The following is a 27789-nucleotide window of genomic DNA, read 5'->3' as shown; positions in this document are numbered from 1 at the left end:
TTATTCTGAATTTCTCAGTTTTAAAAAACGACAAAACATCACTGAACAACACCAAGACTTAAAAAATCACTACAGGGAAATTATTGCAAGGGCAAAGCATCTAGTAAAAAAAATAAAACATGGCTGGAGAGAGAGCGTTAACCTTGTCCAGAAACGTGTAATGAAACAGAAAATATGATGAAGCCTCCTCAGGACAGCAGCGCTGAACTGCTCCTGTGTGAGCTCAGGTCGAGGTGGGGGCTGCTTGTGCAGGAACAGAAAGTCGTTCTTCATGCCTTGAGTGAATGTACAGTATTTAATCTACTCTCCATAATTTTCCAGAAGCTAATGAAACACTACTACAGCACTAAGAGGACTGAGGATGCAGCAGAGTGAAAAGTTCCCTTATAAAAAGCCCTCAGCAAAAAGCTGTCATTTATACTCAGTGGCCCTCGTGTGTGTGTGTGTGTGTGTGTGTGTGTGTGTGTGGTTGAGCACATGGAGGTTTGTGTGGTCAGTGATGACTCCATGGAAGAGACCGCCCTCCCCACCTCACATTATTACCAAGGTAGGTGTCACTAGGTCTGACGACTTGGAGGGGTGAATTCACTGGCTTTAACACGGGTCAGTCCATGGGACCAAGGTAGATCTGGGGTAAACCATTCATCGTAACAAAAATATATAGCATCAAAAGTAACCCTTCGTGCCCGTGTGACTCTTCAGTCGGACAAAGAGGGCGAGCATATGGAGCGGCCGCTGGCCGGGCTGTTGCTGAAAGCGTGGGAGTCGCGCTCCTTCTCTTTGTCCTTGTCTTTGCTCTCGTGCTTGTGCTTGTGCTTGTGTTTGTGCTTGTGCTTCTTTTTCTTCTTCTTGTGCTCGTGGTGATGGTGGTGATGGTGGTGATGATGGTGGTCTCCACCGTGCTTGGAGGAGGAAGTGCTCTCCTTGATGAATAAGGGCACCGGCGTGGTGGGCATGGACATAATGGCCTGCTCTATTGTGGGAGGTTCTCTACCTACAGAGGGGTGAAAGATCAAAGACAGGTCAAAGGTCAGCACTACTTTCATGTGGCCAAACGAATCTTACACTGAAGCTGAAGATTTAGTGCTGGACTGTGGCAAAATCCACCTGGTAAGCACCTTAAGAGTTGTCCTGCCTCCTCGTTTGAGTCTCCAATCAACGAGAGAAAACGAAAGAGAACTGAGTAAAAACGACTAAAAAAACAGTGTTTCTGCTCCTCGTTGCTAGGCGCCTAGCTATAAAGTAAATAGAGGCTAATTCTCAGCTGGTTGTTCTAAACAGGACTGTTAGATCCTTGTGGTATTTTGATCAAAGCATGTCAAAGGTATTTAAGACAATGTCATTAGTGAACTTTTACTGTTATTACAACTGTTTTTTCCCCTTTCAGAAATGAATGTGCATTTGTACCATATCCAATGAATTCTCAACAAATTTAACACACATCTACAGGCACCAACGGCTCCTGCTCTGGCTTCTTCACACGGGACTGGCTCAGAAATCTGCCACAGAGAATGTCTATGGTGCCATCACATTAATTACATTTTTTTTTTCCTAATTTTTGCCAAATTGTCAAGTATTAGTAGTCTCCAGTGCCACTCATCAGTGAATCTGCCCCGATCATGTGGGGGTGGGGGTCCACACCTGCTGCCACTTCTTCAAAACTGTCACTGATGATATCGGTTTAGTGCATCACAGGTGGTCACGGAATGCCCAGATCTTTCATATCAGCTGACAGACGTCTGAGCTAGGAACGCACTGTGAGCAGCGATGGGGCATTCCCACAGGGCAGTCCCACACACACACACACAGAGAGCGAGGCTAACTCTGCTCTCTAGGACTGACAGCAGAGGCATCATCTGAATCTGAAATGTCCTGGTGATGAGAAGGCACTCGGGATTCACCTACATTTAACCCACAATTTCTCATATTCGTTTCTAAGAGATCAGTTCAGATTCAACGAGACTAAAGAACCAAAAGGTAAGATGAGTGGGAGATGAACAACTGTTACGAAAATTCATTCCTTCGTCGCGGTGGGTCCGGAGCCTACCCGGAATCACTGGGTGCAAGGCAGGAACACACCCTGGAGGGGGCGCACTGTGAACTCTGTCAAACCTAAAGCTTTACAGTAAGGGAGGTCTGCAGAACTGTTATCAGAACAACAGACGTCTGCCTGATTTAACAGTTTTGTAATCACACTATTCAGAATAACACCCTACAGTCTCTTGTGCACATCAACAATCAGAAATCTGCATGTTTTATTCCGACTTGCCTGGTGTGGAGGGTCTATCCAGCATGTTGAGGTGGTGATAGATGAAAGCCTGACTGTCATGAACAGAGTCCATGTCGATATCTTCCTCTTCTTGAGTCGAAAACTGAGAAAGAACAAGGATACATAGCGACATTGAGACAAAGCACTGAATGTTGCTACTTACAGGTAGAATAAGGGTAATACCGTGTCCTGCAGTATTTAAAAATGTGGATGGTAACTCAAAATGTGTGGTGTGTCACATGTCTGTTCTGTGTCTTTAAGTACAAGGCCCAAGAGTTCATTCATGTGCGTTCATGAGAGCCACAGGGAGGGAGTCCTTTAAAACTGACAAATAAAATTCATTCATCCATCATCTTTAACCCTTATCCAGCTCAGGGTCACGGTGGGTCCAGAGCCTACCTGGAATCATTGGACGCAAGGCGGGAATACACCCTGGAGGGGGCGCCAGTCCTTCACAGGGCGACAAATAAAATGACTGATCCGTGACTCAAAACATGTGATCCAATCTAAACCATGAGTTTTGTGACCTGTTACACCACAACCACCTAGCACAGGATTACAGCACCAACCAGATGTGATACTCACTCTGCTCTCTGCTCTTGCTCTCACTCCTTTAATGACAGGCTCATCTTGCAGCACCTGCCCAGGTTCAGGGGGTGAACCCAATGGAGTCTCTGCTTTTCGTTTCAGAGCCTGTAGGGGCAGAGCCACTCCACTCAAAGGTGGCTCTATGATCACCTGATCCTCCTCCAGCTGAAAACGATCAGTCAGAACAACTTTAACCAGCCTTTTCTTTTTAATAAAACATTAAATTAATGACGTTAATATGATATCAGGTCTACAATGTTATAGTGTAACACTGGGAAAGGAAGTAAAGCTCATGAAGGCAGAAGACATTCTGATTCTTTTGACTAAGACAAGCCTTCATATTTCAAAACTTGACACAACCTATAACCCCAGTTCACACCCAAAATGGCTGCCCAAAATGTCAGAGAGGCCATACGTTTGTTGACAATAGAAAATGAAATGATTGATCTATTGATCTATGATTGATCTAATGAAATTTTTGGAGCGAAGTGTTAAAAAACAAAGTGTCACTTCACGGTGTCATAAGTAATTTGCATAATCAAATCAGCTCGATTTGATTGGCTTGTCGCTAAACTGCGGTTACAAATGGCTGTCCCCCTCAGGAAATGAGTGGTCTCTTTTAGCTCTGTCGCCTGCTAGTGTCACTGCACAACACAACACACCTTCTGGTATGTGCCAACGCTGCTAGAGAAAACCATCGCAGGGGGTGGCTCTGGGACGCCCAGACCCTGCTCGGTTTTGATGGTGGGGTTGAGGACAGCCTTTTTCTCCTTTAGATTGAGCACCAATCCCAGCTCAGGAAGGGGCAGACAAGAGGGCCTGGTGAGGCCAAACAGAGTATAGTACAGGTTCACAGCATCACAGCGTAGACGCCAGTCATGGGAGGTGCCTGAAACAGACCAAATGAAAAAAAGATGTATTAATGTGTCAGGAGTGCCAGGAGCAAGTTCTTACACAGTAAACTCTATTACAAAGGGAGCAGAAATCTTTAAATGACTGCCAAAGGTTGTGCAAAAACAGATTTGCTTAAAATTGTAAGAAGTGTGGCAAGTCGACAAAAACAGTTATAAAGTGCAGTGTGGTTTTATTAATTACAGCAAAGGATCGTTTTTTAATGAGATTTTCCATGTCCCATGGTGTCCTGGAGCCTACTTATACACACACACACACACACACACTCTTGGATGGCTGAAAATGATGATAGCTGGTTTGCATTATGTGGAAATAAATATCCCATAAAGCTAAAAGCTGGGAAGTTTCCAAACAGCAACCCATTGAGGCTTGAATCAGAGATCAATACGTTCTCTGGATAACAGCTAGAGACTTAAAAGGCTAAGCACCAACTAATGGACCTCCATGAATATTCCACATTATTGTAGTTACTGACAGATATAAGTATGAATTAAAATGAAAACAGCAGTTTAATCTGCTTTAAAACTGACAATTTTATTAAATTGACGGAAAAACCCGAGCTCGCTACCGAAATTCTCGAACGCCACCGTGACGTCACTGGTGGACAACAGCCGAACAACGCCGCGGTAAAACACCGTTATGACTGACTGTTATGACAGTATCTAGCTAAATAACCAACATTATTCATGACAATAGCCTAGCAATAAGCTAAACTCAAATGTAGAGGTACCGTTATTCTTGTAAATGTGATCGAAGTCGAACTCGAATTCCTCCGACACTATAAACCTCCGTAATGCAGCTACGTAGCCGAGTATAATCTGAGCCACCGAGTTTAGCGAGTCAAGCTAACGTTAACTAACACCAACTAAAACAGGCGAAGTGAGTGTCCTTACCCTGTTTACCTCCATGTTACAGAGGCTCTTGAACATCTTTCGTTGGTGTCCTTACATGCCCATATTGTTGGAAAAGCGCCAGTGAAATGAGCTACAGATAACGGAGTGAGCGGATGGTCCTTTTCTAAAGTGTCCGTTTAAAGTGGACAGATTTAGTCCATTTTCTGGATATTTTGGGATCTTTGGGCCATTTGTTCACAGATGTCCCACTGTACATTGAATGATTGCAGCCAAAAACAACACACCTTTTCGTCATTTTGCATTAAATTAAGTGCAGCTTCTAGAGTGTTGTCCACCATCTACGTCACAGGCAAGACGCCTATTAGAGTTTCCCAACACTGCTGGGGGGGGGGGGACCAACGGTCTTTTAAACCTTATTCCTTCAATTAGTAAGAAATAACATGTTTTCTGACGATCAATAAACACAAGTTAGGAACTCAAACTCCACTGTATTTATTTGTTTGACACTTTCATAGAGCTGGTGCTTAGCCTTTAAACAAATGCCAGTACTTATGAGGAAAAATTGAAAGAGACTGACTCCCAACAGTCACAAGCTAACAGCTCTTTAGGCCGCTACAGGGACTACAACAGCATTATTAGGTCTACATTTCCCAGTGGACCTACCTGAGTTCATCAGCCTCCACAACTGGTCCACGAGAGCTTCATTGCAAAGCGAAGACTCTGCTGCTTTGGTGAAAGGTGGATTTTTGGCCAGCATACTGAGGATCTTATGTCTTATGGAAAAATAATTGAAAAATACAGCATTAACATTAAATGAATATGAATGCATAGATAAATAAATAAATAAAACTGGATAATCCCATACAGAAAAAAGCGGAATCAATTCTACAGGTTTTGTGGGGTGTCCTTTTATTAATACTTCAAAGTACATATTAATAATTCAGAAAGAATCAAGGCCAATGCTAACGTAAGCATTCATATCCTCTCTTAACTACAGTCAACAAAAACAAACACCACCACTGACCTGACGTAGTGCACCGGGTCGTTTTGGACCATGTCCAGCAGCCACTGAAATTCATCAGCGCTCCTGTCAACTGTCAATAAACAGTAAGTAAAAACACACACCATTAGGCTTCAGAAGTACACAAGGTCCTTGTCATCAGGTGCCAGCCCGATACTCTGCCAGACAAGCTCTGATTAACAAGATTTAATCTCCACAGCCAAGCAAGAAAAAAAAACAATACTAAATAGCAATGCCCATCAACAAGCAAAGCTTGGGATCATTTATATCTCTTAAAAACCACTTCTATTTAAATACAAACACATTCTGGTTTTCCACATAAAATTTAACTGGCAATTGTCAATGGCCCAATAAAGAGAACACGGTTTTAGGACTTGTATAAAAGTTTACAGCTCCTTAGAATTGCCTTAGAGGCCCAAAAAGCTCATTCAGTCTCTCGTGGATTTACCACCCCAATGATAAAGAGAGTGGTGTGTGGTCATGTCTTCCTGAAAATGAATGAAACTTGCCGTGTTTACAGCTGAACTATAAATGTGGTCGTAAAATGTGTACAAGCCTTTTAAACAAACACCAGCAGTGACGTAACTAACGGATTAGTTAAGCACAATAATAACTTCAGGTTGTTATTACCTTGAAGTTAAAAAGCAGCTGTAGCCTAAAGGTTAGAGAAGAAGGGTTGAGTCAAGAAGGTTGCCAGGTCACTTCAGAAAGAGGAGAAAAAGATGAGGGGGAGGGGTGAAGGAAGCTAATCGTCTGCTTTCTAATGCTCATTAGTTTGTTTGTGACCGCATGATGTGGCCATGAACGATTTAAAAGTGAATGTTTAATTTCCCCAAGCAGATGTAACACTTCTTCAATTTAAGAATGATGCTAGCACTTATTTAATTACTGAATCAGCACATAAAATCACCTCTGGTGTAGTCTACTACAGCCTCCAGCGCAGCTACCCTCACATCCACAAAATGTCCGTACGCTGCATAAGACTTAAACAGACTGGGGTCACTGGGAATGTGGCCGTTCTTCTGCAGCATCCGGATGGCCCTTAAACAGCTGGAAAACAGAGGATGCCATTACAGACTGTAGTCCATCAGTTTCTCTCACATAAATTGCTATCCCAGCAGCTCTGTGTTCATTCATTCATTCATTGTCTGTAACCCTTATCCAGTTCAGGGTCGCGGTGGGTCCAGAGTCTACCCGGAATCACTGGGCGCAGCGGGAACACACCCTGGAGGGGGCGCCAGTCCTTCACAGGGCGACACACATTCACTCACACCTACGGACATTTGTTGTTGAGTCTGTCTTGTAACTGTGCTTTTATTTTCTTTTGGAATACAATTTGTCTGTTATTTCGGTGTTGGGTTTTTGATACTGAAAGTGATACATACGGCACATAAACCTTATCACTGTTACAACTTCATGAGTGTGCAGAGAACCAATGTACACGTGCTGACAGAGCTGCGTAGGATGATAGTAAATAAACGACAGAGTTTGTTTAGCTGATCAACCTTCATGCTTCTTACTGGAAGACAGACTGGCTGGTGGGCAAGAGTTGGACAGAACTGATAAGTAAACACAACGTTGCAGAATACTGATCTTTGTCTTCAGTACAGTTTTTATTTGAATATTCTGCATGTTGACATACAGCTAGAAATGCAAAGTTATGACCTCCAGGATCCTATTAAATAACCCTAGCTTCTAAAAGCTAATTTTGACAATAGACCGGGTGCTGTAAATATCTCTTTACTGCACGGTGGCAGCTTGTGCGCAGACGAAAACAACTCGACCTTGTAAAGCAAACAGCAATGACTTGGGCATTCAAGGACAACTACGGCCAGGCTATCGTTGATTCGCCTTCACGCGACATGTGATTTTTAATCTATGAGTGAAGACACCACTCGGTTAAACATTAGATCGTTGGGCATCTGCTGGATGACCTTGGTGAAACCTGTTTGCACTGTAGGAGACCATGCTTTCTCAAACTGACTGGTTCTAGGGAGCCAGAAATATCAAACAAGAAAAATAGGTTTTGAAATCACGGTGGATAAATTCAATACCTGACTGTGATGGTGTTCCTGTAACTGGGCAGCAGTTTCTCCATGTTGAGGAAGCGGGTGATCTCCTCCAGAATGAGGCGCACATCTGGATTCAGGCTGTCCACTGTGCGGACTTCATTGTTGATGCTAATGGCTGGGGTCAGCGAGTTGGTCAGGGCATCGATCAGCTCAGCGCGGTAGTAGTTATCTGAGAACTAGCGGATCAAAAGACATAATAAAACCAGTAACATAATTCTACTGGTCGCTTATTATTAATGTGTTTTAATCACGTTTAATGTTATACCTTATTCTTTCTGTTGTCATTGTACTTGATGAGATCCAGAATGAAGTTCAGCACATCTTTAGGGCAGAGGTTGTGCACGTCCCTGAGCAAAGCCATGGCCACTGGCATGGTCTGAAAAAGGCACAGTGCAAGTACAATGACAAATATGTGTATGCTGAGTTCAAAAACAGACGTGTACTATATAAAACCTGCAGGAGCAGCATGTCTAGCACTGACGTCAAACCTGACAGTACCTTTTGCAGAAAATAGCTCTGAAAGTTGATGAAATTGTTGGTTTTGACGATGTTGGGACAGCTTTTGCAGCAGAACATGCGAGTGAAGAGGGACTTCATTGCAGGAGGTCCCGTCCAGGTGCTTACCATGGAGTTGGCAATCTACCAAAATAAAAACCATATATTTCAACTCACACACCCATGACCTCATCCTGATGCACATAGAAGGCAAACTGAAGCTTGTGAACACAGAAATTTTCCTTTGGCAAATGGACTAAAAAGCACTAATTGGGTAACAATTAGTTGAACAGATGCTTACCTCTGTAAACAAGACCTACATTCATTCATTCATTCATTATCTGTAACCCTTATCCAGTTCAGGGTCGCGGTGGGTCCAGAGCCTACCTGGAATCATTGGGCGCAAGGCGGGAATACACCCTGGAGGGGGCGCCAGTACTTCACAGGTTGGGACACACTCACACATTCACTCACACCTATGGACACTTTTGAGTCGCCAATCAACCTACCAACGTGTGTTTTTGGACTGTGGGAGGAAACCGGAGCACCCGGAGGAAACCCACGCAGACACAGGGAGAACACACCACACTCCTCACAGACAGTCACCCGGAGGAAACCCAGGCAAACACAGGGAGAACACACCACACTCCTCACAGACAGTCACCCGGAGGAAACCCAGGCAAACACAGGGAGAACACACCACACTCCTCACAGACAGTCACCCGGAGGAAACCCAGGCAAACACAGAGAGAACACACCACACTCCTCACCCGGAGGAAACCCACGATGACACAGGGAGAACACACCACACTCCTCACAGACAGTCACCCGGAGGAAACCCATGCAGACACAGGGAGAACACACCACACTCCTCAGACAGTCACCCGGAGGAAACCCACGCAGACACAGAGAGAACACACTACACTCCTCACAGACAGTCACCCGGAGGAAACCCACGCAGACACAGGGAGAACACACTACACTCCTCACAGACAGTCACCTGGAGGAAACCCACGCAGACACAGAGAGAACACACCACACTCCTCACAGACAGTCACCCGGAGGAAACCCACGCAGACACAGGGAAAACACACCACACTCCTCATAGACAGTCACCCGAAGGAAACCCACGCAGACAAAGGGAGAACACACCACACTCCACACAGACAGTCACCCGGAGGAAACCCACACAGACACAGGGAGAACACACCACACTCCTCACAGACAGTCACCCCGAGCAGGACTCAAACCCACAACCTCCAGGTCCCTGGAGCTGTTTGACTGTGACACTATCTCTGCATTTCAGTGTTTGTGTTCTTCATAAAATTTCTTAACTTAATGAAAAAAAAAAAACAAAAAAAACACAGAAATCCTAACAACTGTGAGAGTGGGTAAAAACTGTTGAAAGAGGACATATTTGAAGAAACAAAATTTTTAGTGCATGTTTACATTAATTGAAGTAGTTGTGGCCTTAGGTTACGAGAAACAGGCTTGAGACCAGAGGGCTCAACTTTCAGGACTGGCAGGAAAACCTTCATCCACGGCTGAAGTGCTTTTGAACAAGGCACCTAACCCTCAAACTGCTGCCCGGGCACTGAGATGGCTGGCAGCACATGGCTCCTTTGTGTGCATTTTCAATGTCCCTAGCGTGTGTGTGAAGAATTGCTCACTAGTGTGCGTCTGTGTGTTCACTACCACGGAACGGTTAAATGCAGAAAAGGGGATTTTCCTAAGGGATCAATAAAGGTGACTTATTTTCTTCTCTAATTTCTGCATCTGGGGCCAGGAAGGAGCCGTTCTGATAAAATAAGCAGTTCTGATTTTGCTCCATTTTTGACGTCAACCGCAGGGACTTAAGAACTGTCTCACCCCGTTATCTGAGTCTCTCCTATCACAGATCTGGCCCCACGTTTACGCGAGAGCACAAAGGCAAGGTTAAAGAAAGCAAAACAGATACAACTAGTGCTGAAAAAAAGAGCACTGAGTAAAAACTGAGAAGAAAGAAACCCTAGCGAAAACCAGAGCTTCTGCTCTTCACTTCTGTGTGCTCTGATCGGGGTGAACAGCGGCTCGTTATCACTCACAGGAACAGACGCTGAAACCGGTTTGTCTGAACTGAGTTGTTTAGACGGGGGAGAACGCTGCTGTAATGTTTGTTCCCTGTGGTATTTTGACCAAAGCAGGTCACAGACGTTTCAGAACTGCATTCACTTGTAGAAATGGGGTCGAATATCTCCCCTGTAACGGTAAAATCATGTTGCACCCACAGTGTAATTAGCCAAAGTATTTCCATAAAGCGCTTGTTCTTGACGCACAATTGTCTTATCATCCAGAAACTTCATTTAAATCCACTCCACCCTCTCCATTCCACCCACAATGACCATGGGGGTCCACCTTAAGCGTTAATAAAGTTTCACCTGTACCTTGGCGAGGCAGAAGCAGGCCTGCATGCGCACTTTGTAGAAGCACTGTTCCTGCTCCAGGATGTCAGTGAGGGCCAGGCGAGAGGCGGCCGTGGGGAATTTCTCCAGAGCTAAAATGGCCTCCTCCTGAGCCACGACGTCCCGCTCGTAACGCAGCTGATACTGCCACATGAAGTCAGCCTGCTCAAACTCCACCTTCCTCAGGATGGACATGTCCGGATCAATCCGGATCCACAGCAGAGGAGAGTCCGCACTGACAGGCCACACAGAAAGATGAGGAACAGGATGTTAATAAAACATTAAGATTTCTGGTCTTATTAGATTCTAGATCTAGATCTAACATACATCTCTGATAAAATCAACACGGTTCTTACAGCCTGGACCAGAACCGGTAGTTTCTCTGGTAGTTTTTCAAACATATTGCATTGTAAACCACAACTGAACTGAACAGATTTGTATTCACCGAATCACACTCAACATGCCCCCTATTCTACTGTAGACAGAGAGAGTGTCGCAAAGGTGATTGCTGTATTATCTAACTGCTTTCCACTCGTCTGTTTATTGCCGGACCGCAAACTGGGCCGGCCTAGAAGAGGCGTTTTCACGCACTGACTGACTCCTAATGTTGAAACGCGCGTGCGTGAGTAGGAACTGTAAGTTCAGTCATGTTTCGCAGAAAGGACTTAAGGTGGCGCTACCGCACCGTCTGTTATTAGTTCAGCCATATTTCACATTCTAATATAAACTAAATTTGGAACAGTTCAGCGCATTTCCACCGACATAAACTGGTTTGCGAACCAGAAAAAAAAGTGTGTTCCCAGCTGGAACCAAAGAACAGTAGGTTCTTCATCACGAACAGCTGAATAATAGGAAATAAGACAGGAACACCCTCCGCTGGTGAGAGGGTGCGAGTTACTGCGAGTAAACTTCATGCGTTTTAACCTACACATACACGTTTTTCATTGGACAGCAACAGTATACAATCAATAAAACCATTAGGAACATTTACTTCCTGGTTTACTCACTATTATGTCTCAAAGGCCATTTGTCCAATAACATCTAACTTTAATCATAATGTTGAAGTATAAAACATAGAGATATTGTGCTGCAGGTTGTACAGGGCGCATGGATAAGGCAGTGTAAGAGTAACAGGGAGATAAACAGACCCATCAGGGCTGTGCGTGTAGTGGTGATGGAAGATAACGGAGTTTGTTAAAAATGGGGTCTTTCTGTAAGTCAAAGGTGTCAGTCTCTACCCGAATTTTCCTTCTGGTGCAACACTACTCACCACATTAGTTACTACAGACCAGGAGCTGCTGTCGTATTAACAAGAATGTCTACTATGTTTCCATTTCTGAAAGATCTGATTCCATGTCACAGCCTCCCTTTCTCCTCTCACCCGTTTCTACTGGTCTTGCGAGTGGTTGCTGTCCTGTCTACCTCTGTCCAGCCTCTCCTGGCACTGCTCCTGCCTCTAGCATTCTCACTTCAGCCACAAAACACATCTGTCTCATGATCTGACGTGCAACACTATTACAGCTGTTCGCTGAAAGACAATCACCGTACCCCCAAAACACTCTCATCGCTTTTAAACATTTCTTAAGTGCTGCACTAAAATGAAATGCATTGGCTTATAGTACACTTCTATAAGATGGTAAACAGTATCAGTGTGTGGAAATAGAAGTGAAGGAATGGCTCCAGGTAGACGCTGGGAGCTAAAAGAACGTGTGAACGTGAGAGAATCACAGCGTCTTACTCCATGGCTGAAAGGTCCATGTCCACTTCTTCACCATTCATCAGGGGAATTTTTTTCTTCTTGTTCCTGAAAAAAGAAGAACTTCATTTAGGGGAAAAGCACTAATAAATGAATGAACCGAACCCTGATTTTTAAACCTCACAGAAGTGAGTGATGCAGAGTTATGAGGCAAATGTCCTAGATGTTCTCCATGTGCTTTTACACGCAGACATAGTTAATGATGTTTTGCTACAGAACTCTAAAAGCGATTACATAAGTAATTACACAGCGATACTGGTTACATAAGTACAGTACAGCACTTTTCCTAAAAACAAAACATGGCAAAACTATAAAGGATTTGTGGCTTGTTTCATCAAAATAATAATGTACACACAAAAAAATTAAATAACCTCTTTTATTTCTAAAACCACAATAGTGTTGACTGAAAGTTCCCTGACTGAAATCTACCATCTTTAGTATAATTTATATATTAATAAACTGATAACTAACTCTATATACTGTTACAAATAAAACCTGCTTATGTTTTTGCATTGATAGCTGCAACTTGAAGCTGGTTCAGTTGTTTAATCTGAAACTATCAAAATTATAAACTACAGGAGGTCCTCGGGTTACGTCAGTCCTGAGTTACGATGTTTCGTGGTTACGACACATCTCCCATTTACTGTATAAAGCCTTGTTTCGACTGAAGCGGTTTTGCGTCGTAAACGTCGTAACGTGAACTTCGTGTTTGGTGTGCGCGGCGCGACGGAAGAATACACGGTTACGTGGCTCGGGACCGAGGAGGATAGGTGTGAGGATAGGATAAGTGCTTACAGTATGTTATTTACGTACAGTATGTACGTATGTTCCGACTTACACCAAAAATCGGTTTACGACGCGACGTAGGAACGGATCAACGTCGTAAGGACCCCCTGTACACAATAAATCTTGAAAGCTTTTTAAAGTTGATAAAGTTAGAAATCAGTGCTACATCTAGGGATGTGCCAAATCGTATCGTGTGCAATAATATCGCAAACTTCTTAAAACGATAAAAAATATCAAAAGTCATTTAGACACAGAGACGGTACGGTGGTGGATATCTGTTTTCAAAATAAGCAAATGCTCACACATTTATTTGCTCTTTCTTCTGAATGTTTGACTTTGTTAGATTTGCACTAAAAATGTAATTAAATATAATTAAAAAAGAAATCGATTATATTATTAGTTTACTATAATTAATATCTGTATAACATTTATTTTGTTGCAATAGTGTGTTCTTAAAATTAATACTAAAGTATATTCAGTGTTTTTTTTCATATTGTCAAGAATATCATTATCACCAAAATACCCTGAAATATCGTGATATCATTTAAGGACCATATCGCCCACCCCTAGCTACATCTCCCACTAAATTGGATTGAAGGCCCAGTTGAGCTCAGTTCTGAGATTACATTTTTAAATCTAATTTGCAGGCTGACATTTTATTAAAATATGATGTTATTCACCAGAACATATGATAACAAAAAGTGTTTGCTATAGCATTTGTTAAGTCAAAATAATCAAATGCAGAGCTGCTTGGGCTTTAAATTATACACTCACACACACACACACACACACACACTCTCACTCTCTCACACTCTCACGCACACTCTCACGCACACAACTAGCTGTTAAGAATCTACAACTACAGCCCCCAATAAAAATAAAAAAAGAGGAAGCACTGGAAACAAACATGAGCTTTTAAAATCACTCAGAGGAGTTGTACCTCCTGCTTTTGGAGTGGCAGGGGATGTCATGCTTCAGGCTGTTCTCCTCAATCTGCAGCGTGTGGTTGAAAGATCCATCCAGCTCCTGAACAGTCACCTTAATGGGCCCCTGCAGAAGAACACACACTTCAGATTGTATACTACACTCTCATCATTTCAAAGTTGGAGTTTCAAGACCACCCAAGATCATTCATATACAATCGAAATTCCCATGTCAGTAAATCAAATTCCCACACATTCACCTTACATAATAAATAACACTCCCATACACCCACCCACAGAGACGTTCTCTGACTCACCACGTATTTCTGGGTGCCAGAGGAGGTGTAGTCCTGGCGGATCTCCAGTTCCAGCACGTTTCTTTTCCTGTTAAAAGCAAAGCTTCCAAAGAACTTCACCACTCCGCTCTGGTCTCTGAGATAAGTGTTAAATGAAAAATAGAACTCAACCATTTCTACAAAGAAATCTGGTTCTTGAACGGATTAACGTTGGTGGAAACACGCTGAACATTTCCAAAATTAGGTTCATGAACTGGAACCGTTCCAGCTCCTCGTTGGTGGAAATGCACTAAGAGAGGGCCCCACTCCACTGAGCGTAGTCTGGGTCATTTAGAGACTACAGAGCAGTAAGGTTTCTTTACCTCGTGTGTTGTACTCTACAGGAAATTGGCTGGTTGTTGGTGGAATAAATGACACAACCTTTAAACAAATAAACCTTTGAATCACCACATTTTATGTTTGTTTTTTTCTAGTGTATTAAATTAGGCAAATGCACAGTAGCTACACATTAAAACGTGCAGATGTTGAACTAATTATCACACAAACCGGGAAGGATACACCCACTGCTTAATAAGGGGGCCGATGTCCTTCCCCGACACATTGGAGATAGATTTAAGAAAGCCAGAAGTAGACAAGAGCATCTGGCTCCACATGTGCGACTGGTACTTCTGCGAAGAGGCTGTACTGGCCAAGCACAGCAGCTTATTGAACACCTGGGAAAAACAAATGTCACTGGCTTTACCATGTAGAGTGTTCTGTAGAACTTAAGCATGAATGACCAAAGGAACTTTAGATGACATGTCTGTGGTTACAAATCTGTGACCACTGCTAGAACACCACACGGCTTGGAATGGAACAAGAGGTTCCTCACATACTGGTTGTTAGAGCCATTTCTCATTAAGATTAGATAAGATTTCAAATTAGTTTTACTTGTGTATGAGTATTTTTGTAATTTCTGTATAATTTCATGAATGTAACAGTAATGTCAGTTTTATTCATTCATTACCTGTAACTCTTATCACTGGGCGCAAGGTGGGAATACACCCTGGAGGGGGCGCCAGTCCTTCACAGGTCAACACACACACACACCCCTACGGACACTTTTGAGTCGCCAATCCACCTACCAACGTGTGTTTTTGGAATGTGGGAGAAAACCGGAGCACCCGGAGGAAACCCACGCAGACACAGGGAGAACACATCACACTCCTCACAGACAGTCACCCGGAGGAAACCCACGCAGTCACAGAAAGAACACACCACACTCCTCACAGACAGTCACCCGGAGGAAACCCACGCAGACACAGGGAGAACACACCACACTCCTCACAGACAGTCACCCGGAGGAAACCCACGCAGACACAGGGAGAACACATCACACTCCTCACAGACAGTCACCCGGAGGAAACCCACGCAGACACAGGGAGAACACACCACACTCCTCACAGACAGTCACCCGGAGAACACACCACACTCCTCACAGACAGTCACCTGAAGGAAACCCACGCAGACACAGAGAGAACACACCACACTCCTCACAGACAGTCACCCGGAGGAAACCCACGCAGACACAGGGAGAACACACCACACTCCTCACAGACAGTCACTCGGAGGAAACCCACGCAGACACAGGGAGAACACACCACACTCCTCACAGACAGTCACCCGGAGGAAACCCACGCAGACACAGGGAGAACACACCACACTCCTCACAGACAGTCACCTGGAGGAAACCCACGCAGACACAGGGAGAACACACCACACTCCTCACAGACAGTCACCCGGAACGGAAATCGAACCGACAACCTCCAGGCCCCTGGAGCTGTGACTGCGACACCTACCTGCTGCGCCACCATGCTGCCCATGTCAGTTTTAGTTAACAGTAATTTGAAAATCGGGACTCTTATTTTGATAGCATGCGTAACGAGGCATTTCGGGCTTGGCGATTCGGTAGAGAAGAGATGGAAGGATTTAGGGAGCATGAATGCACAAGATAAAAACGTCCTTACTCGAACACACGGTCCTTGCACACGTCTATTACTTTTTAGAGTGCTTTCCCAGTTCCTGAATGACACAGATACTGGATCCGCTGCCAGAACACTGGTGTTTATTGCCCGATTACATTGCCAATTATGGTGTCAGTCAGTTTAATGAGGATTTCAGTTGCAGCATTGTGTGGTGTGACATGCAGTAGGATGTAAATGTATTAACATGTTGTTTGTGGTAACTGGATTTAAGATACAGATAAAGCAGGCTGAGATTTGGTTTCAAAGTCCTGGAGTCCTTCTTTAAGTAAAAAATATTATCAAGCATCTGGTTCTGTTACCTGCAACATGAACTCCATGCTGATCCGGTTCTCAATCAGTCTCATGACCAGGTGGGCCTTGCACTGGAACATTCTGTAGTACTCCCAGGACAGAGTGTGGGGGTGTTTGATGGAGAAATGCAAGTGGGGAGTTGGGCTAAAAAAGAAAACGGGGAAAAAAACACAACCTCTTATTTCCTGGCCAGGACACTGACAGTTCATGTACGAAAGAGTAAGTGTTGGTGTAACATGCAAACAGCTCTGAGAAATCTACTTCAGCAACTTCAGTAACTGATTTATGAGAAATTATTAAAGTGTTGCCAGTGGTTTATGGGGATAAATGAATAGAACTACTCACAGAACTGTTTTTAACAATCAGCAAAAGTTCAAGGACTCTGCATTTCTGTACTTTAATCCAAACGCGGCTTGGTGCCCAGCTTACGTGATTTCGTTTCACACACGTGTGCATGTGGTCAGTTCTGCTAAGAAAACACTGTAATTTACAACATGGTATAAGCTTTACTTGTCCTTTTCCTTTCCTCCTGTGAAAGTGGGGTGCAGCAGGACGCCTCCTGTCTTCAGCTCATAATCGACAATCCTGTCCAGTTCCTGCAGTACAGATCAACACAAAGCAGTTGAAGAAAAAGTACAGCAAAACAAAGCAGGCTGTCTGTTTGTCTTTCTTTAGTTACTTCTCTGATCCAGTGACGATATTCATTGACTCCAAAAGTCTTCTTCAAGTAGAGACCAAAAATGTAGCCTGATATTCCCTTCAGGACCCACTCATCAGACCTAGGAAACAAAACAAACAGAATGTCTGTGTAGCGTAGTCTCTGCCTGTAACACATGGGGCATTCCAGGTAAATGCTGAGAGCACAATGAGATCACATTGGGCCAAGCTCAGGCCTTGTTCACATCTGTTCATTTGATGTATCAGGGTTACATCCAAAGGACAAACAAGTGTAAACACTACCAAGACACATTTTAGACAGATGTTATGGATGTGGCAGCGTGGCGACACCAAAACCCCACCCAATACGGAACATTTGAACGTAAGCTGTGATGAAGAAACTAATGATTGGAGACGCATGGTTTGTCCTCTGACAAACTAGGAGCTGATCTACACATGACATACCACAGAGAGATGCTCCTGGTTACCAAGTGTGAACTGGCCAACTGATCAAGTGCATACGGGGTCTGAGCATCAGGGTAAAAATCACACACACGCTCAATCAGCTCCTAAACGCTCGCTACTAAATTAAAGCTGTAACTGAGCAAACCTTTTTACTCTTAACCTGAAAATAAAGAACAGTTTGACCAATGCTATGAAGTTGAGAGGTAGTTTATTTAAATATATTATTTTATTCCAACTTCCAGGAGTTGGTGTGTTTTTCGTGTCCGTGTGGGTTTCCTCCGGGTGACTGTCTGTGAGGAGTGTGGTGTGTTCTCCCTGTGTCTGCGTGGGTTTCCTCCGGGTGACTGTCTGTGAGGAGTGTGGCGTGTTCTCCCTGTGTCTGCGTGGGTTTCCTCCGGGTGACTGTCTGTGAGGAGTGTGGTGTGTTCTCCCTGTGTCTGCGTGGGTTTCCTCCGGGTGACTGTCTGTGAGGAGTGTGGCGTGTTCTCCCTGTGTCTGCGTGGGTTTCCTCCGGGTGACTGTCTGTGAGGAGTGTGGTGTGTTCTCCCTGTGTCTGCGTGGGTTTCCTCCGGGTGACTGTCTGTGAGGAATGTGGTGTGTTCTCCCTGTGTCTGCGTGGGTTTCCTCCGGGTGACTGTCTGTGAGGAATGTGGTGTGTTCTCCCTGTGTCTGCGTGGGTTTCCTCCGGGTGACTGTCTGTGAGGAGTGTGGTGTGTTCTCCCTGTGTCTGCGTGGGTTTCCTCCGGGTGACTGTCTGTGAGGAGTGTGGTGTGTTCTCCCTGTGTCTGCGTGGGTTTCCTCCGGGTGACTGTCTGTGAGGAGTGTGGTGTGTTCTCCCTGTGTCTGCGTGGGTTTCCTCAGGGTGACTGTCTGTGAGGAGTGTGGTGTGTTCTCCCTGTGTCTGCGTGGGTTTCCTCAGGGTGACTGTCTGTGAGGAGTGTGGTGTGTTCTCCCTGTGTCTGCGTGGGTTTCCTCCGGGTGACTGTCTGTGAGGAATGTGGTGTGTTCTCTCTGTGTCTGCGTGGGTTTCCTCCAGGTGACTGTCTGTGAGGAGTGTGGTGTGTTCTCTCTGTGTCTGCGTGGGTTTCCTCCGGGTGACTGTCTGTGAGGAGTGTGGTGTGTTCTCCCTGTGTCTGCGTGGGTTTCCTCCGGGTGACTGTCTGTGAGGAGTGTGGTGTGTTCTCTCTGTGTCTGCGTGGGTTTCCTCCGGGTGACTGTCTGTGAGGAGTGTGGTGTGTTCTCCCTGTGTCTGCGTGGGTTTCCTCCGGGTGACTGTCTGTGAGGAATGTGGTGTGTTCTCCCTGTGTCTGCGTGGGTTTCCTCCGGGTGACTGTCTCTGAGGAGTGTGGTGTGTGCTCCCTGTATCTGCGTGGGTTTCCTCCAGGTGACTGTCTGTGAGGAGTGTGGTGTGTTCTCTCTGTGTCTGCGTCGGTTTCCTCCCACAGTCCAAAAACGCACGTTGGTAGGTGGATTGGCGACTCAAAGGAGTCCGTAGGTGTGAGTGTGTGAGTGAATGTGTGAGTGTGTGTGTTGCCCTGTGAAGGACTGGCACCCCCTCCAGGGTGTGTTCCCACCTTGTGCTCAATGATTCCGGGTAGACTCTGGACCCACTGTGACCCTGAACTGGATAAGGGTTACAGATAATGAATGAATGAATTCCAACTTCCAACACTACACGACTTTCACAGGCGTCTGATCGCTGTACTTCTCAAGACAATACAACTTAAGCCATAATTAATCAATCAGGAGTCTTTCAGTGTTTTTGCCTTCTCCTCTACTTCACTTTACGGTAACTCTGAGTCACGAATCATGTGATCTTTCACCAAGATGAACATCCAGCGTGTCTCTCTAAAAAAATGTTTTGTCATGAAAACACACGCAAGAACTGATGAGACGCCATGCAAGAGACATGTGTTGTTTTTCTTCCAAAATACCCAGAGACAAGCAACACACATTGTTTTGCACTGATTTGGAAGGAAACCACATGTAAGACTTCATGTATATGGATGAGTAATGGGATAAGGATATAAAAGCTTCATTCGGCAACTGGAAAATCAGGGCTAAAATCGTGTAGCGTGTCCCTGGCGTAGGTGAACTAGGTCAGTACAGCAGTAATGTTTCAGAAGCAAATCTGTGTAACGTTTTCACTGTCAGAGGAAGCCAGGACTACACTCCACTGCCAAATTAAAGCTCTCAGTGAACGCTAGTCGACTGATTGCAGATGCAGCCTCTTTACTGAATATTGTAAAATAAACAAAAATAGAGCCAAACATTGAGTCACACAGATTCAAAAGCATCTCTCAAATAACCGTTCTCCCCGGTACAAAATGAACCGTTTCATAATGTGCATGAGTGATACTAGCTGGAAACGAATGCCCCTGGACCCTTAGACATATTGTGGTAAAATGGGTATAAGCTCGCAATGTGATATACAGGGGAGAAAACATAAAACCTCTCCTCTGCTTCCCGCCAGAAGCCAGAGCTGAAGGACTTTGACGGGCTGTCTCCAATTACAGGGTCGAACAGCATTAAACCACACAATTAACTACATGCAGGCAACTCTTCTCAGTATCAAAGCAAAGTTCGGTTTTCCAATTGTGCTCATACACACGTCCGAATAACAAAATAATAAGTGGAACTGAAGCCTTCACATCTGACTTGAGTTTTGGACGTTTAGCACACAGAAGAGGGAGCATTGTATGTATGGATCAAAGCGTTGGACACCTCCAGTGAAGTTTCAACAGCCTGAAGATTGATTACAAAGGGGTGAGACAGTCCCCAACACACACAGACAAACACACATCTTAAACATAGCAGGGAGAAGGGGACAGAGTGTTCCGTTAGGACAGACTGATAGTAAACATGTTGTTTATGACCATGATTTAAACCTTGTGGGGTCAGGATGGACAGAGCTGGGGTTAAAAAATGAAAAGCACATGAGCTGACCAAGAAAATAAGGAATTCAATAAATAAATGAACATTTAAAACACCCACACCCACACACAGAGTACTCACCAAGACATCCGTGAGATGAAGCAGCCAAAGAACTGCTGAGCCAAGGCCTGTGCCAAGCAGCGGCGCGTCATTGGAGTCTGATCTATGATCAGTCCACTGTGAAGCAGGTTTGTGCTGAAAAGGGAAAAACACAAATGCACACACACATTCACACGAGTGTGTCAGGTCCTGCAAAGTATTTCAACTCAGACACACAAGACTAAAGGCATCAAGCTGTGTCTGCGTGGGTTTCCTCCGGGTGACTGTCTGTGAGGAGTGTGGTGTGTTCTCCCTGTGTCTGCATGGGTTTCCTCCGGGTGACTGTCTGTGAGGAGTGTGGTGTGTTCTCCCTGTGTCTGCGTGGGTTTCCTCCGGGTGACTGTCTGTGAGGAGTGTGGTGTGTTCTCCCTGTGTCTGCGTGGGTTTCCTCCAGGTGCTCCGGTTTCATCCCACAGTCCAAAAACACACGTTGGTAGGTGGATTGGTGATTCAAAAGCGTCCGTAGGTGTGAGTGTGTGAGTGAATGTGTGTGTCTGTGTTGCCCTGTGAAGGACTGGCGCCCCCTCCAGGGTGTATTGCTGCCTTGCGTCCAATGATTCCAGGTAGGCTCTGGACCACGACCCTGAACTGGATAAGCGGTTACAGATAATGGATGGATAGATGAATGAATAAAAAAACATTATGATGACGAGGAGTCTCACAGCAGTATAAATTATGATGGTATATTAAAAAGTTAACAAACCTTCTGCCAAAAGATAACGTACAGAGAAGAGGACTTTATCCAGCTCACCTGAAGATGCTCATGGATGCATAGGAGGACAGCTGTACATAGGCCTCATCTACAAAGACTGTCTTGAAGCAGGAGTACGGATAACGGCACGTGAGAATCTCCTCGTAAAACTCAAAGATCTCGTGTAGGAAAGACATGGAATGCTTTAGAAGGGGCAGCAGCTGGGGCAGGCAAAAATGAGTGACCTGGGAATTTATAAATAAATAAGCACATAAATAAACTTCAGTTACAGGTACGTCGTGCACAAACGTAAGCACAGACCTGTGTTACAATTACAAAAATGTTTGAAAACAATTACCTTTGGAAAAACAAGTTAAAACGTCTCATTAGTTTGCTAAGACAGGGGTGACCTTAGTATCACAACAATCCATTGGACAATTAAAATGAAGCCTTTTGTGACCTACCAATAGCTCTCTCATACCAAGACAGCTGGAATATTAATAAAAACCATTAATGACTTTCATCAACAGCAGCATGAATCCAGTGAGAGTTTGTTGCATTGTGTACACTATTTAAAAGAAAAAGAAGAGTTCCCTCATTAATGCCCTTTGGGAAATGTTTCCCTCTGGATTTTATCCATCTGAGGTAGTGAACACACACACACAAAGTGTTTAGCCACACACACTAGGGGCAGTGAGAACACACCCACAGCTGACGCAGTGGGCTGCCAGCCATAGCGCCCAGGCAGCAGTTTGGGCGTTAAGTGCCTTGCGATGACTAAGAGGTCCCTAAACTGGTGGCCCTCCAGTCTCAAGCTCACCTCTCTAACCTTCAAGCCACAGCTTCCCCCATTTTATATGCTGCCTAATTCCACGTTTTCCTATTACCTAGGTGTTAGAACTGCATCTGTATCAATGAAAATAAAACCAATGGACACTAGCAAATTACAGGTGACGTGTTCCTGGCCTTCAAATATGTAAACAAGATCTATAGCAGCGGTTCTCCATCTCTCCTTAGAACATCTGTGAGTTTAAGAGCAGGAAGAACATCACAGCATTCAGGGAGGGCAGTGAAACCCACTGATCTCCCGCATTCTGAGTGTTGAACATCGCCATCTTGTGGACAATTCATAATATTAATGTGCTATCAATTGCATGTTCCTCAACTAATCTCCTGCACTGGCAGCATGATGTTTTAAAGCTCTGGGGTAACACCAACCTCATGCATGTAAGGATCCACAAGGATCTCGAAGGGTCCCACGGCCAGAGAAATGTTGGGGGCTGCTGTGGGGATGGGCAACAAGTAGTGGTAGGTCTTCTTGCGCATGTCATGAGTGTAGACCGTTTCAATCAAGTCTCCACAGGAAACAGCCACCATGGAGGCGTCCACGGTGAACTCCAGCTTCCAAGTGCACAGCTCCGAGTACGAGTCCACGCACGGAAACCAGAACCTGGGGTCAATCACACAGACACAGACACATAAGCACGAGAGCTTTGAGAAATATAGTTGTTTACACAGAGTGAAGGACAAGTACTGTGTTCAAATGATGTAATGGAGCTGCATGTATTTAATCGGACAGCAAGGATATTCGTGTCCAGACTGAGTGAGTTTTATTTTAAAAAGCTGTATAATGCCTTAGTAACACACAAACAGAGTGGAGTAGTATTTGCACGGACTGTTGTCACTAATGATTTCTACCATTGAAAGGTACCAGTGACCGTTATGATGTCCTAATGACATGGAGAACTCCTCACCCCCATAGTATTTTGTCCAGCAGCATTAGTTCAGTGCTGTCCAGGTTCTGTCCTGTAGTGCCTCTCTGTTGCAAAATGCAGTGCTGTGACCTCTAACTCAGACAGGCAGTTATTTACCAGGTTTAGGTTGTGTTTGAGCAGGTTAATCACTAAACTATGACAGCCTCCATAACCTTCAAACAACGACTGTATCTGTTCCACACGGCACTCACCGAGTGGAATTCTGGTATCCGAAGGTGAAAGCATGAGCTCCTCTCTCCGCCATGCTGCCCTCCACATCAGGTACGACGAAATGGAGACCTCCCTTTGGCTGATCGAGGGAAAACTCAATATACACCTTCAGCACTTTCATCTCTGCGCACACACACACACACAGACACTGTAATCAGCATCAACTTTGATTGGTCTTTGATTATTCAGTATGACATGAATCTTCATCTTCATTTGATGTAGTGTGTTTAGGGGTGGGTGATATGGCCCTAAAATAATATCACGATATATTTTGCGATAATGTTATGATTGATGATATAACTCTGAAAAATATATATATTTCAAGGACAGACTATGACAAGAAAATACATTTTTTGGTGTATTTCTGATAAAGCTATACCACCTCCACACTACTCAAGATACTCCCGTTATTGGAAGAAATTCCTTCAATAAACACACTTAATGTACCCCATATTATGGGTAATTGCTTGACGTCATGGGTGTTGCAGCAGGTAGTGTCGCAGTCACACAGCTCCAGGGGCCTGGAGGTTGTAGGATCAATTCCCGCTCCGGGTGACTGTCTGTGAGGAGTGTGGTGTGTTCTCCCTGTGTCTGCGTGGGTTTCCTCCGGGTGACTGTCTGTGAGGAGTGTGGTGTCTTCTCCCCGTGTCTGTGTGGGTTTCCTCCAGGTGACTGTCTGTGAGGAGTGTGGTGTGTTCTCCCTGTGTCTGCGTGGGTTTCCTCCGGGTGACTGTCTGGGAGGAGTGTGGTGTGTTCTCCCTGTGTCTGTGTGGGTTTCCTCCAGGTGACTGTCTGTGAGGAGTGTGGTGTGTTCTCCCAGTGTCTGCGTGGGTTTCCTCCGGGTGCTCCGGTTTTCTCCCACATTCCAAAAACACACACTGGTAGGTGGATTGGCGACTCAAAAGTGAATGTGTGAGTGTGTGTGTGTGTGTGTGTGTGTGTGTGTGTCTGTGTTGCCTTGTGAAGGACTGGCGCCCCCTCCAGGGTGTATTCCCGCCTTGCGCCCAATGATTCCAGGTAGGCTCTGGACCCACCGCGACCCTGAACTTGATAAGCGCTTACAGACAATGAATGAATGAATGAATGCTTGACATCATTGCGTAAATGAGCGAGAATATTGCTATTATCAGGATATGGATTTTATTTATATTGTTATTAACATTTTAAAGCTTATATCGATATTAATGCAAATGATACAAAACAACACAGCCCTTAGTCTGACATACAGTAGCTGTATAAGCCTGCTAATATTGCGCAGTGTTTAGTGGGCATCAGGCAATCAAACTCACCATCCCCCTGTTTCCAGATCTCCGAAGGGACTTTAATGGAAAGCTCTCCATTCCCAGCGTCTGGGTCCACAGCACTGACTGCTGCAGTGTAGGCGCTGGAGAAATAGTTCAGGTTCCGCCTACAAGGTGCACATACAACATCAAGTCAATAAACTTAAACTGAATATTCACATTGACTAACATTACCATTCAAACCAAGAGAAAGACACTGCAAGGGTTTCAGGTTAAATATATTAGGGTATGAAATACAACAGCAACGTGGAGAAGCTGCAAATTAAAACAGAGGTATGGAATTTCGTAAAAGAAAAGACTCACTGCTTGGACTCATGGTGGCAGACCTCCAGAGTGGGGTCATTATAAATGAATGGTGCCTCTAAGTCATTCACTCTCACTCTGTAAATCCTGCACTGCTTGCTGTTGAGTTTGATGCGGTTGAGGTTCACCACAGTAGGGAACAGAGTCAGCTCCACAAAGCCCTGGCCCAGGCACAAATAACCACATGTATAAACTAAAGACAGTGTAAAGCATTACCACAATCAATGACATTTTTGTGCATTTTAATTGTCCGTTATTTTCTCAATACATTAATAAATAAACAAATATATTATACTACAATACATCAACCATGTAAACACAGTTTACCTATGTTTATACTGATTATCAGACGCAAAGTTACCATTAAGAAACGCCAAATCATGATACATTCCTTATATTAAGACTTACAAATAGGAAATATATTATTTTAAATGAGGTCAAATAAACCTAGGTGTTGTTTCCCAGACCTAGGATTAAGGATTAAGCCTAGTCCTGGACTACACCGCTTTTTGAACTGTGATTTTCCAATGAAAGGAGGATATAATTAATCCTATGATTGATCTATGTCTAGGAAACCACCTAGAGTTTATATTTAAGGGGTAACGTGCAACTATTATCCAGTTTTCTATCGCAGAATGCTTCAAAACAACTCTATAAACACAAACACTCCAAGGCCAATGTTTATCATTTTACTTATGTGGCACTGCTGGAGCGCAGAGAACCAGGGGTTCTCACTATAGATCATGTATTAAGCACATACAGAGCTGGAGGTTCTGTTTCTCTGTCTTTGTTTTTCACAGTTTACTATGTGTGCTATATACAGAGCCGGGGAACACGGGATCTAGAGAGAACACTGGACCCTATGAGGGACATGTATATCCCTGGGAGAGCGCATGTGAGGAACGGGGGAACACAGGACACCAGGTAAGCACATATAATCATAAGCATATAGAAGTAAAATGTATTTGTATTGTGCTTTTTACAGCCTGGTGGTGTCAGAATTAATATCCACAGGTGATGAAGCCAAAGGTTGACAGTGGCTCATCCTCCTCTGGTTCGAACAAATTATAAACACCAGTGATTTCTTCTAAAACTACAGGTAGAAGAAGCCTTAGAGTCTGTATAGGTATTAGAAGACTTTAGTAAAGGTCCCATCAAATATCCAGGAGCTGTTGCGTGGGGCTGCTGACAGCAGGTGACACAGATGTGGTGTGTATGTAGAATTTGGGGACGCGGGACCCTGAGAGAGCACATCTAGAGAACTGGGGAACACGGTAACTCGTGGGAACCTCGGTGAATACAAAACAAAAACATACAAAGAGAAAATGAAAGAACTTACAATGACGGACTTCCTCTGAAAGTTGATGTTGTTGATGCAGACCACCTGGTGGGTTGTGTTATAGGACAAAAGACACCGTTAAACACAGACTCGCAGTGTAAATGTACGATTGACACTGTTACTGTTGTATTTTAGATACTTATAGTTTATAAGGTCGAGGACTCTCAAAGCCTTTGTCCTTCTTTCGGTTCATGATGAGGGAAAGTCTTCAGGTCCAGACGGAGAAACGGTAAACTCCTCAGGGAAATAGAAACATTGAGTGTGTTTTGGAGAAGCTGAAGAGCTATGTTTTTATCCTGACAGAAGTTGACTCCGTAAATTATCCGCAACTGAGACCGCGACCGTTAAACTGTGGACAAACACTGATTTAAGGCCGATCCTGTGAGAGACTGGGAGTTCCCGTTAAACCGTTCCGGGTGTAAAGTGGAGTTGTTTAAGAATTAACCGGGCTGTTTTTACTAGTTTTAACTCATCCATTTCTTTCAGTGTCTTCCCCCAGTGCTGCGCGGCACCGCAGCGACAAACCGCCGGATGTTTGTGCCGAGGATTTCACTGGAGGACAAAAACTACAGCGCCGCCATTTCGTGAAATGGAGAACAGCGCACACTACAACAATAGAAAACGGGCAAACGGACTGGTTTCTACATTCATTAGCCATTTCATTGGCTCCACTGACCCTAAGGTAGCACGTTGTAGTTTTAAAAATCACAGAATGTAGTCTATTTTATTACTGTGCATACTTTGAAAGCCGAACTTTAATTCTGTTCTTAAAGGCTAAGCACCATTTAATGGACCTCCATGAATATTTGACATTATTGTAGTTACTGACAGATATAAGTATGAATTAAAATGCAAATAGCTGCTTAATTTGCTTTAAAACTGAGAATTTTATTAAACTGACGGAAAAACCCGAGCTCTCTACGGAAATTCTCGAACGCGACTGTGACGTCACTGGTGGACAACAGCTGAACAACGCCGCGGTAAAACACCGTTATGACTGACTGTTATGACAGTATCTAGCTAAATAACCAACATTATTCATGACAATAGCCTAGCAATAAGCTAAACTCAAATGTAGAGGTACCGTTATTCTTGTAAATGTGATCGAAGTCGAACTCGAATTCATCCGACACCATAAACCTCCGTAATGCAGCTACGTAGCCGAGTATAATCTGAGACACCGAGTTTAGCGAGTCAAGCTAACGTTAACTAACACCAACTAAAACAGGCGAAGTGAGTGTCCTTACCCTGTTTACCTCCATGTTACAGAGGCTCTTGAACATCTTT

At 44.3% G+C, this 27789-nt stretch overlaps 1 protein-coding gene across 2 annotated transcripts; it reads right to left on the bottom strand.

Annotated features, from left to right (window-relative positions):
* On the bottom strand, nucleotides 1-27027 carry taf2 (TAF2 RNA polymerase II, TATA box binding protein (TBP)-associated factor). Of its 2 annotated transcripts, XM_066683620.1 has the most exons (27): nucleotides 26646-27027; nucleotides 26503-26557; nucleotides 25164-25324; nucleotides 24849-24967; nucleotides 23541-23682; nucleotides 22793-23024; nucleotides 21635-21819; nucleotides 20866-20979; nucleotides 17408-17507; nucleotides 17239-17324; nucleotides 16737-16872; nucleotides 14972-15126; nucleotides 14435-14549; nucleotides 14135-14244; nucleotides 12391-12456; nucleotides 12034-12120; nucleotides 10635-10887; nucleotides 8215-8355; nucleotides 7982-8092; nucleotides 7699-7892; nucleotides 6555-6694; nucleotides 5648-5717; nucleotides 5287-5396; nucleotides 3520-3746; nucleotides 2855-3022; nucleotides 2266-2372; nucleotides 1-990 (listed from the first exon to the last, which is right to left on the bottom strand). In XM_066683620.1, exons 1-27 carry the CDS (start codon nucleotides 26693-26695, stop codon nucleotides 699-701), a joined length of 3726 nt encoding a protein of 1241 aa, XP_066539717.1. In that variant the 5' UTR covers nucleotides 26696-27027; the 3' UTR covers nucleotides 1-698. The 2 variants fall into 2 exon arrangements, with proteins under 2 accessions (XP_066539717.1, XP_066539718.1); XM_066683621.1 differs by lacking the exon at nucleotides 12034-12120.
* Between the last annotated feature and the right edge of the window lie 762 nt (nucleotides 27028-27789).

Source organism: Hoplias malabaricus, chromosome 10, assembly GCF_029633855.1.
Source record: "Hoplias malabaricus isolate fHopMal1 chromosome 10, fHopMal1.hap1, whole genome shotgun sequence".
In the NCBI taxonomy this organism is placed as follows: Eukaryota; Metazoa; Chordata; class Actinopteri; order Characiformes; family Erythrinidae; genus Hoplias; species Hoplias malabaricus.
Note: the sequence above shows the minus strand (reverse complement) of the source record. Positions and strands in the feature narration are given on the sequence as shown.